Source organism: Tupaia chinensis, unplaced genomic scaffold (genome assembly GCF_000334495.1).
Source record: "Tupaia chinensis unplaced genomic scaffold, TupChi_1.0 Scaffold143602_1, whole genome shotgun sequence".
NCBI lineage: Eukaryota > Metazoa > Chordata > Mammalia > Scandentia > Tupaiidae > Tupaia > Tupaia belangeri.
Genome location: NW_006203448.1, coordinates 1,144,571 through 1,155,149, shown reverse-complemented (window position 1 = coordinate 1,155,149; position 10,579 = coordinate 1,144,571). Strand labels below are relative to the sequence as shown.

The 10,579-nt window shown below is 56.2% G+C and overlaps 1 protein-coding gene across 7 annotated transcripts in view; it reads left to right on the top strand.

The window, feature by feature from the left end:
• The window catches only part of SPACA9 (sperm acrosome associated 9), a 9,980-nt gene extending 258 nt beyond the window's left edge, over positions 1-9,722 (top strand). Inside the window, exons 1-5 of one of the 7 annotated variants that reach the window (XM_014582464.2) lie at positions 2,563-2,656; positions 4,981-5,181; positions 7,630-7,832; positions 8,652-8,787; positions 9,650-9,722. In XM_014582464.2, the coding sequence (XP_014437950.1) occupies positions 2,615-2,656; positions 4,981-5,181; positions 7,630-7,832; positions 8,652-8,787; positions 9,650-9,661 (594 nt within the window). In that variant the 5' untranslated portion in view covers positions 2,563-2,614 and the 3' untranslated portion in view covers positions 9,662-9,722. Of the gene's footprint in view, positions 1-12; positions 165-2,561; positions 2,657-4,980; positions 5,182-7,629; positions 7,833-8,651 lie in introns of those variants that run through there. The other 6 variants (XM_014582462.2, XM_014582463.2, XM_027766634.1 and 3 more) reach the window with 6 other exon arrangements.
• The last annotated feature ends 857 nt before the right edge of the window (positions 9,723-10,579 follow it).

Below are 10,579 nucleotides of genomic sequence, written 5' to 3'. Positions count from 1 at the left end.
GTAACAATCGGGCCCGCGGACCCGCCCCTTCTCTCTGGCTTCCCGGCTCACCACGCGCAGCCTCCACCTCCGCCTGCCCGATCCTAGGGAGGGCCTCCCTGCCCCGGGGGGCCTCAGATACCCACGGAGTCACTCCAGCTCTGGCAGCTCTGGGACAAACGCGGGTAAAGAGGGCTGTGCGGTCCGCCCAAGCCTTGGGCAGGGGAGGCGGAGGGTGGAGGGGACTGTGCAGCTGTCCCTGGACCGGAAGGGGGCTCTTGCAGGTCTTACTGACTCCCAGCCGGATGGGCCGGCCTGGCACTGCCTCCACTGACTTGAGAACTCCAGCTCTTATCTGTTGCTAAGTGTACGGGAGCTACCCTTAGCTGAGCTGGGATCACAACTGTTGTCTGTGTGCATCCTGGAGAGGAGGGCCGAAAGTCTGAGTCCTGGCTCTGCCTTTCTGTTTCTGTGCTTTGTGCGTCTCCCCGCCCCCACCCCCCCCACCCCCGTGAAGTGGAAATGATTGAAGGAGCCCGAGTTAATGCACTGAAATGCTAGTGACTGAAGCACATTGAACATGGGAGCTGCTACCAGTAGTAGCTCACTTAATCTTTCAAACAGCGCTGTGCTGTGAGATAGGTGCCTTCCCATTGTAGGGAAGAGAAATCAGGTGATCAGAATGGGGCAGAGCAGTCCGCTGGATGACTTAGCTAAGCCGGTTCTCACCAGTTGTTGATGGCAGAGCACTAGTCACAAGACCTGTAAGGCCCCTCTAAATCTAAACTGTCTCCCCCAACAGATGGAGGAACAAGGTCCAGAAAAGGTCACTGGTTAAGTTACAGGCAGAGCAGGGCTGGGCCTGGACCAGAGCCCTTTCCACCATGCACTAGCCTGGAGACACGCTAACCTCCAACACCACTCTCTCCGTGCACCCGCTAGGTTTGTCACACGAAGGGCAGAGCTAGCTGGGGAGAAGGAAGCTGCGTCCCTCGAACAAAGGGCACGACGACCAAGCCTGCAGTTTGCACTGGGGCGGTTGGGGCTGCTTCCTGGGCGTTCTGAAATGACTTGCCTTTCTCCTCATTTATTTTAAGCCCTAGGCACTTTTCATACCACGATTTAATCTTCTTTAGCAGCCTGGAAAAATACAAATCAATTAAAGCCTAAAACCTATTGGGTAATCACTTTCCCCCCCCTCTCCTCCCCCAGATGGCACCCTGCCCCTTTCATCCCCACTAATTTGACTGCAGTGGGCCTCGTTGAAGGGATGATCACTTTGGATAGCTTATTACAGCTCCTCTCATGAAGTGCCTGGCATGCATGTCACAAGTTGCTAGGATCAAGAACCGAGTCAGTTTTGCTCTCAGGGCTCTTGGGGCCACGGACTGAGGTAGCACTGTATCCTTGGAGAGCTGGGCAGTGCCAGGAAGCCCAGGGGGGTGGCAGGGAGCCAGGCACACAGGGCAGCTCCCTGGATGCGGGCCCCCTGCTCTGAGATGGGGAAGAGGGAGAGTCTGCTGGGCATGGAAGCAAGGCCTAAGAGTCTAGCCAGGGGGTGAGACCTGGAAGGGGCCAGTCTGATGTCAGGGGGGTTGTCTCTGAGGACAATCACTCACAGGAGGACCGGGAGGTACTCCCAGACCATAGTTGAGCTGAAGGAGTCCTGGCCTGCCCGATACTAGCTTCATGTGCATCAGCTGCATCACTCGTCATGGGGCAAACGTCGTACGGGTCCAGGGCTGTGTGAGGACGCGAGGTGAGGCGTGCCCAGCATTTACCTCCAGCCCCAGCAGGTGGCCACTGTTCTCAAGAGGACTGGGAGAGCCGCCCGTCTTCAGGCCAGAGCACGGCTCTAGCTTGCCCTGCACCGTGTCTGCTGCCCTCCGAATCTCCTCTGGCCAACTCTGTGCCCTTCGCGCCCCCACTTGCCCGCCCTGTTTTGTCTAGGCATTGCCCTTCTCTAATAAGCCACTTGTTCACTCTATTCCTGCCTGCCTCCTGATGTAGAAGTGTAGTTCCTCAGGCAGGGGACCCTGCACGCTCCACCCAGTGCCCAGGCCGGCACCCGAGCAGCGTGGGCGCATACCAGCTCTCTGGGCTGCAGGAAGGAGCAGTGTGGCAGAGCCAGGAATGTGGGTACCCATTGTCAGGGTCAAGAGAGCTGTTGTGATCACACAGTGCACAGGATGGCAGGATGCCACAGCACAGATGGCGTGGACCTGTGAGACCTTCAGCGGCTCTTCCACTTGGCCCGACCCCCGGGTCCCTGGGCCTGTCCTGTCCACTGTCTCTGCATCTGCCCATAACAGCCCTGCCAGCCCACCCTAATCTAGCATGGGCTCCCACCCCTGCCGTACACCGGCTCCACCTCTAGCCACCCTTGGAGCCCTCAGCAGCCCTGCTCCTCAGGCCCTGTGCGTCCGTGCCACGGCACCCTGCCATCTTGTGCACTGTTCGATCACAGCAGCTCTCTTGACCTGGAGGATGGGTGCCCACATTCTGGGCTCTGAGCCCACGCCTGTCACCTCTGATGGGTGCCCACATTCTGGGCTCTGAGCCCTGGCCTGTCACCTTTCCTCTCTGTAGCCCTCACCCCAAGGCTGGGAAGCTCATGCTTTCGTCTCCTTAGGACATGTTGGTATGGGGCTCAGAGAGGACCAGCATCTTGCCTGAGGTAAGAAGGGCAGAAGCAGGATTTGAACCCAATACTATGACCCTACGGCCTTCTTTTTTTAAAATTAATTAATTAATTAATTAATTATTATTACTTTTCACATGAGTTTTACCAGAGAAAGACATGGAGAGGGAGGGGGAGAAAGAGGGCAAGTTGCCAGTTTCAGGACTCGAACCGTGGTTGGACATGTGGGAATTCCAGCACCTTAACCACCACGCCACCTGCTGGCCCCGCTAGGGCCTTCTTAATCACCACCAGCCACAGCCACAACTCTGCTCTTCCTGGGGAAAGGCCAGGCAAGAAAGCCATACTGCCCGTCCCTCCCCCCAGAGCTCCCTAGTGCCCCTCTGACCTTTCCGGGTCTCCAACCTCTAACCTCTGCATGATTTGTAAAGCCCAGGGTCCAGGGGAGGGTGTGGCAGGTGAGGCACCAAACCTAAGAGGTGTCTAAGAGTCAATAAATCAGATAAGTGTTTTTCAAAAATCGTAATTAAAACCAAAAATCATCCATTTAGAATAAGATATCAAAAATTTAAATACAGACAGGACCAGTATTACTGATTTTTCCTTTTACCTCAGGCTCTAATATGTCCAAATTTTAAATTCTGATATTTTGTTCTTCGTGGACTTTTATATTAAATTTTTTTAAAAATATTTTTGAGTGCTGAATTTTTTGACACCCCTTAAATTTTGCCCTCCCTCTCCTCCCCCAGTGCCAGCTCTGGAAAGCCAAGTGCCAAAGCGCAAAACCACCTTACCACATGCCTTGGGAGAGGGCTGGGGAGATGGCAGGTGCTCAGTCCACAGTGGGCCACGCCCCTTGCTTTGCAGGAGTGGGGACTGAGAGCCCGAGACCAGGCTAACCCCAGGGCCCAGGCAGCTGCTCTGGGAGGGCTGGCTGACTCCCAGCGGTGGCCGAGGGAGACCTGCTCATTCGCCAGGGCCTTTTCCAAGGCAGATCTCTAAGGCAGCCTCACCACGCTGCTGCTCCTGGGCTTGTGGCCACGTGGCCAGCCCATCTAACCGAAGGGCTTCTTCCCAGCCATCTCTGAGCTCTCTGGTTTGCACACTTGTCATTATGTGGCGGCGACTGCTCTGCCCCGATGCCGTGTCCTTTTGCCACAGACGCCCTCCCCAGCTTTGGCCCTGCTCTGGGTCCAGATGCTGAGGGGCCAGGCAGAAATGCATGCCATCCAGCTCTGCCCCATTCTCACCCTGCCCACCTGGGACCTGCATGGAAGTGGGGACCGTGCCTTCCTCACCCCGCCTTGCCAAGTGTTCTGTCCACGTTCCGCATGGGCCTATCTGGGTGCAGCCTGCTCAGACCCCTGCTCCTGTGGTGCAGGCTGGCACGTTCGAGCCTGGATCCCATGTGTGCTGGTGCCTGATGGCCATGGAGGGCCGGCGGACAGGGCAGCAGGGAGGACACAGATTAGTCAGGAAGCTTGGCCAGGTACCCTGTGTTCTCTGTGACACCCTGAGTTAGATAAATCCCTTCCCTCCTCCAGCTCCTCCAACGCTCATGGTGTTGGCTTACTGAGGTCCCTTCCAGCTCTCACATTCCACAATCCGTGGTCTGGAGCGCCTTGCTCATGCGCAGCCAGTTGTGAGATAGGGGAGTGCAGAAGCCAGGCCATTCTGCTCATGGGGATTCTGGGTGCCCGGAGGACCACCTGACTCTCACCAGGGGGTCTGGGAAGCGCCAAAGCCAGATGCTGCTAAGCAGAGCCAGCCCCGTGTTCCCACAGGGCAGGGAGGGGCAGGCTGAGGTCGGGGCTCCTTCCCCAAGCACAGAGCAGGGAGACCACGTCTTCTCAAACCAGACCAGCCCAGGCTCTACCCATGAGAAGAACTTTCCAGATTGTCAGGGATCACAGTGTAGCCGATGTAAGATAATGTGGTCCAAACTGGTGTTCTGCTGGTTTTACATCCTGGGACATGCCCCACGAGCCTGGGTTCTGCTGGCACCGCTGGAGGCTGCGTGTGTGTGCATGCATGTGTGTACATGGCCAGTCGGGAGAAACCAAGGACCAGAGAAACTGTCCACAGCTAAAGGCGGTCAGTCATGCTTCATGGCAGGGTGTCCTTGGAGGAGGGCCAGGCTCTGCTATCATGACAGTGTGTGGCCTCCCAGGGTCACCTTTCCTCCTCCGCAAAACCAAGGTGAGAGCAGCTGTGGCCCTCAGGGCCGAGGAAGATGTGCAGCAGTGCCTGCTTGCCCCAGAGCACCGTGGGCATTGTTCACAGAGAACCCCCTCCCTCCAGAGCGGGGTCTCCATGTGTCTGGCCCCCAGGAGCTCATGGTGCACCTCTCCCCCCTGCAGACTCCTCCTCTGGTAGCTGCCCACGGAGACCATGAACGAGGTGAAAGAGTCCCTTCGCAACATCGAGCAGAAGTACAAGCTGTTCCAGCAGCAGCAGTTCACGTTCATCGCTGCGCTGGAGCACTGCAGGGAGAACGCCCACGACAAGATCCGGCCCATTGCCAGCATTGGACAGGTGGGACCCCTGGTGGGGGCTGGCAGGTAGGACCCTGGGGGCTGCCTGAGTCAGAGATTCCTGGGTCTCACCACGCCCATTCCCCTCACATGAAAGAGGAAGCAGCTGAGGCCCAGAGAGGGAAAGCATGCTTGTGCCAGAACCGGACCCTGCTCCTCACTGGCAGAGTGAGCCATTCCTGCCCTCACCAGACGTGTGCATGAATATCCCCACAGCTGAAGAACAGGCTTCAGACTCAACCAGTCCTGGCCCTGTGCCATGTCACCTCTGTGAGCTCAGGCCAGTGAGTTCCCCTCCTGGCCTCATCTTAAGCAGATTCCGTGAGATCACTCCACAGACACTCAGCCCAGGTCCAGAGTCAGCACTTAGCGGTGTCTGGTGTCGGCTGCCAGACCCGGCCCATGTACTGGGACGTATCAGTGACCAGGCCGATAATGTCGCTGCCGTCAGGGCCCACTGGGTATGAGAAACTGCAAACAGCCAGGCTCTTCCCTAGTAGTTCTTGCCCATGTCTTATCTACCGCATGTCTCCTTGAGGGTCAGCTGCCATTCAGGTGTGCTCTGCACGACTTGGGGGCCGCAGACTGAATGACCTCCCGGGAAGAGAGGCTCGAGTCACGGTGCAGTTAGGACACACACAGGTCAGGGTGCAGAGGACTCAGCCATTTGAAGGACCACGGAGCACAGAGACCGACGAGACAGGGTGCAGGGCCCAGAAATGCTTGAGAGAAACAGCCGCAGAGAGCAAGCAACCCCTGTTGGCAGCATCCCTTAGAAAATTATTTTTCTAATTTTTGTAAAATTTCCCCAATTTCAAAGAAATTTTTTAAAAGAATTATTTAACTTATTTATTTATTTTAATTTGACCAGAGAGGGACGGAGTGCGAGAGAGGGAGGAAAAGTGAGAAAACAATCCACCAGGTCCGGGACTCGGTTACCGCAGCCAGCCATGTGGGAGTCCACCGGCCTTAACCACCATGCCACCTGCTGGCCCCAGACAATAAAGGATCCTTTGCCTAGACTCACCAGTTTATGATGGTGAGTCACATTTGCCATGTGTGTGCCCCTGAACTGTTAGAAGTTGGGGGCATCCCTTTTAGCTCATTTTCCAGAAGCTGAGTCTTCCAAGGGCTCGGCTCTGTCATGAGAGTGTGTGGACAGGTTTTAACTTCCAACAGTAGCCGAGTCCCACCTCCTCAAGACCTTCGTCAGTGGTGCCATGGCCCCCCTGTCAGCTCAGGCTCAGTGCATGGGCATGGTCTTCAGGCCTAAGGCTCCACCGCAGGCTCTTGGTAAACAACAGCCTGAGTTCTGGCTCTTCAGCCCATGTGCTGACTCTCAGCCCTTCCCTCCCCTCCCTGAATCAGACATGTCCCAGGTCACCCGCACACACCCGCAGCCTAGGAACACTGCTCTGTTGTAGTTACGCCATGGCCAGGTCCCTCCTTACCACCCACAGGTGCCTGGACAAGTCAAACGCCTATCCCCATACTGAGGTGCTGTGTGCCCAGTATACCTGGGAGAGAAGCACTTCAGTCATTTGAGAAGACATCCATTAGCAGCCACAGGCAACTGGCTGCAGTGGAAAGCCCTGGCTTCAACCTAGAAGCCTAGAACTGTCAGGGTGCTAGAGGGGTGGGGGCCCCTTCCATCACCAGATCCTGGAGAGGAGGACTACTAGAATGAAACAGGCAGAGCTCCCAGCCTGAACCAGACCCAGGTCCTCTGGATGCAAGATCAGACCCCTCTCCCCACCGCCAGATGCAGAGCCTGGGGGCCCAGGTGACAGGAGTAAGAATGCCCATTCCCCTTCCACAGAAAAGAGCCCAAAGTAGATCAGAGCACTGGCGTCCTCAGCACCCTCCATGGATTAAGAAAAGTGTCCACACTTCCACACGTTCACATGGAAGTCTGAATGTTCCATTTTAATGTGGAGTGAGGTAGAGGCCACATGCTGTTTCCCTCATGGATAGCCACTTTCCCCAACCCTAGTGGCCCGTCCCTCATTTCTCTGCCTGGTAAATGCGGTGCAACCAAAGCCCAAAGGCCCCTTGTTCCTTCTCTTGCCCCCTCAGTGTGAGGGCCCGGTCCCGCAGTTCTCGGAGCAGACCCTCTAAGTGGACTATGGTGGGAAAGTCTGAAAGCAGCCCATTCCACTCGAGGTGGTAGTTGGCTTGGTGGCGTGGGGCCTGGCATGGGTGCAGTTCATTGAGCTGGGGCTGGGGGAATCCAGCTACGTCACCTCCAGGGGTGCTCTGTGCACCTCCCTGACCATCCAGTGCCCAGATCCTGGCTGGTTGGGGTGGACTGCAGCATCAAGACCCTGTTGGGGATGCCTGTCTCTGTCTCTCATCTCCGATGGAAGAAATAAAAAACAAACACACACACATAAGTGTGTTGCATTTCCCCACGGACCTAGGGCGGGCTGAGGGCAGGACTAGCCTCACCGGCTCACGACCTGCTGGCCTCTGCAGGTGCAGAGCTACACAGAACACTACTGCAACAACTCCACGGACCGGCGGGTCCTGCTCCTGTTCCTGGACATCTGCGCGGAGCTGAACAAGCTCTGTCTGCGCTTCGAGACGCTGCACTCTGGCACCCCGGTCACCAACAGCCTCCTGGAGAAGTGCAAAGCCCTTGTTAGCCAAAGCAACGACTTAAGCAGCCTCAGAGCAAAGTAAGTCTCTTTGGGTCCAGATACGAGTGTCAGGGGCCTTTGGAGAAGGGCTAGCAACTCTGGCTGATTCTGACTCCCCAGGTGGGGGTCCTAGTTCCACTAGTTCACTGCTGTGGCCCAGACTCACCCGCACTTTTTCTTTAAAAGGGGTCGTAGGCCTAGGAGGACATCTGGCATCTCACCGGAGTTAGTACTGTAGCAGGGCAGGAGAGTCGTAGAACAGTTGTTCTCAGAAGGCCACGGAGATCCACAGCCACACAGAGGTGGACCCCAGCTGTGGGCTCCCGTTGCTGACCCCAGGGAACACACACCATCCTGTGCCAGTCTCCAGGCAGCTCTTTAGGTTCTGAGTAAGAAGAGTCAGAGGGGCTGCGTGCGTGGTGGGCAGAGCTAGCACCACTGCCCAAGCGATCCTGGCCCAGGTGGAAGACGGCCCGATCAGCTCCCAGCAAGTCAGGTGCACACACCGATCCTGGCTGGCTGGGAGGGCTGTGGAGCTGCTGTGTGAGACCTTGTTGAGGGTGCTTGTCTTTCATTTCTCTCATAGAAGAAAGGAGAGTGAAGGGATGAACCCGTACATATGCTGAGATTATGGTGGGCCCTTTGGCCTCTAAGCCACCTTTCTACCTCAGGGCAGGGTCCCAGCCCCTGCCTCTCATACCAGGGTATGTGGGCCTCTAGGCCCACAACAGGCTGCCCCAGAATCTCCAGGTGCAGGGAGCCTGAACACAGAGCACATCCAGTTCTGGTGGGGGCTCACCACGGCATGCCACATTCCCAGGGCATGCACTCACCCGGCCCCCGCTTGTCGCCCTGCAGATACCCTCACGATGTGGTGAACCATCTCAGCTGTGACGAGGCCCGGAACCACTACGGGGGTGTGGTCAGCCTCATCCCCATCGTGCTGGACTTGATGAAAGAGTGGATTGCCCACTCAGAGAAGCTGCCCCGCAAGGTGCTACAGCACGTGAGTGAGCCCCAGGTGGGCCAGGCGGTCACCGGAGCCTCTCTTCCTTCCCAGCGTTGGCAAAGGCCACACAAGTGTAGGCGGCTCACCAAAGACAGCCTCAGACCTAGGGGGAAAGACAAAGGACACTCAAAACCTCCCTGGAGACCACCTGGTGGGAAGCTCTAACCAGCCAGGGCCTGCTCCATCAGCGGGGGCGCTTGTTATTTAACTCGTCTGCCCATGTCGAGCCACTGTCACTGGCGCCCACAGTCCCTGCCACGTAGCCCCAGAGAGCAGCCAATATATCATTGAGAACCTCTCTCCCTCTCTTGCTGGAACTTCTCATTTCCACTCTGAGCATCGGGCTTTGTGCTGTTTGAAAGGATCCCACTTAGACAAGCTGCCTGAACACTGTGGTATTGGCGAGGGTGTCCCAGGAAGAGTGACAAAGAGAACGGGCACTGAGCTGCCCCTCGGGTCGTTCTTGGGCCACACCCACCCCAGTACTAGGCCTGCCCAGGCAGTGGCTCTGGCCTTGCAGTGAGCCATCCAGCTAGCTCTTGCCCCACCAGCAGATACCATAGGCAAGGCACGCGCTTCCTCTGCGGGCCGGGACGTTCCCCCTCCAGATGGAGTGGGGGTCAGTGGACCTCGGTGTTTTGTTCCTGGACCAGAACACACCTTTCCCTCTCCTTTCCTTGGGAGATGGAAACTCTGACAGAAGCCAAAACATTCTGATTTTGCGGCCCCTGTGCAAGGGTGACAACCTGCTCTGTACAGCAGAGTCACGTCCAAATGCTGTGAAATGTGTCCCCCGCTTCTGAGCCTGTCGGAACGCATGTCTGACTGCTGGTTTTTCCCTTCACAGGGGACGACTTAGCTTCTGTATTGTTGCTTCTTCGGGGGGAGAGAGTCAAGAATAAAACGTGTTCTACCACCTCTCTGCCTGGCTTGGTTTCCTGGGATTTACTCTTTTCTTTGGAGCGGTCTTTCCTACAGGGCGCATGCGCTTGCCAGACAGACAGAGACAGAAAGTGAGAAATCACCCCCCAGGGGGGATGGCCACACTGCAATCCCTTCTCCGTTCTCTTGAGATCTTGGGCACACACGCACACGTGCCTGGCGTGAGGTTTAAGCCACCGGGTCTGGGACGCAAACCACGGTTGACTACATGGGAGTCCAGTGACATAACCATTACGCTAACTGCTGGTCCCCCTGGGATTTACTCTTTTTTTTTTTTTTAAGAATTATTTTATTTAACTTTATTTAATTTATTATTATTATCATTATTATTTTTCAGTTTGATCAGAGAGAGACAGAGAAAGTGGAAGTGAGAAAGCAAGCCATCAGGTCCGAGACTTGAACCGTGGTCGGCCATGTGGGAGTCCAGCGCCTTTAACCACCATGCCACTTGCCGGCCCCGGGATTTACTCTTAAAACCTGCATTTCTCCTGGGACATCAAAAGGCACTGGGCAGCAGCCACACACAACCACTAGTGGATGGCAGAGAGAAGCCACTGTGAGGGAAAAAAAAAGCCACTGTAGACAGGCGGCTGCCGGGTCCAGGCGGGCGCTGCTTCTCACGGTTCTGCCCAAGGGCTGCAGAGCCTGCGTTCAGACATCTCTTCAGCGGTGCAGAGTAACCCCTTGTCTAGTCAGTCCTATTCAGATGAGAAAGCCTGTTTTCTATATGAATCACAATTGCCACCTCTGAGCCTCTGTCTCATTAAGTGGCAGAGCAATACTGACTGTCAGACACAGCCAGGCCAAGGCAAGCACTGAAAACCAGGTCTCTACC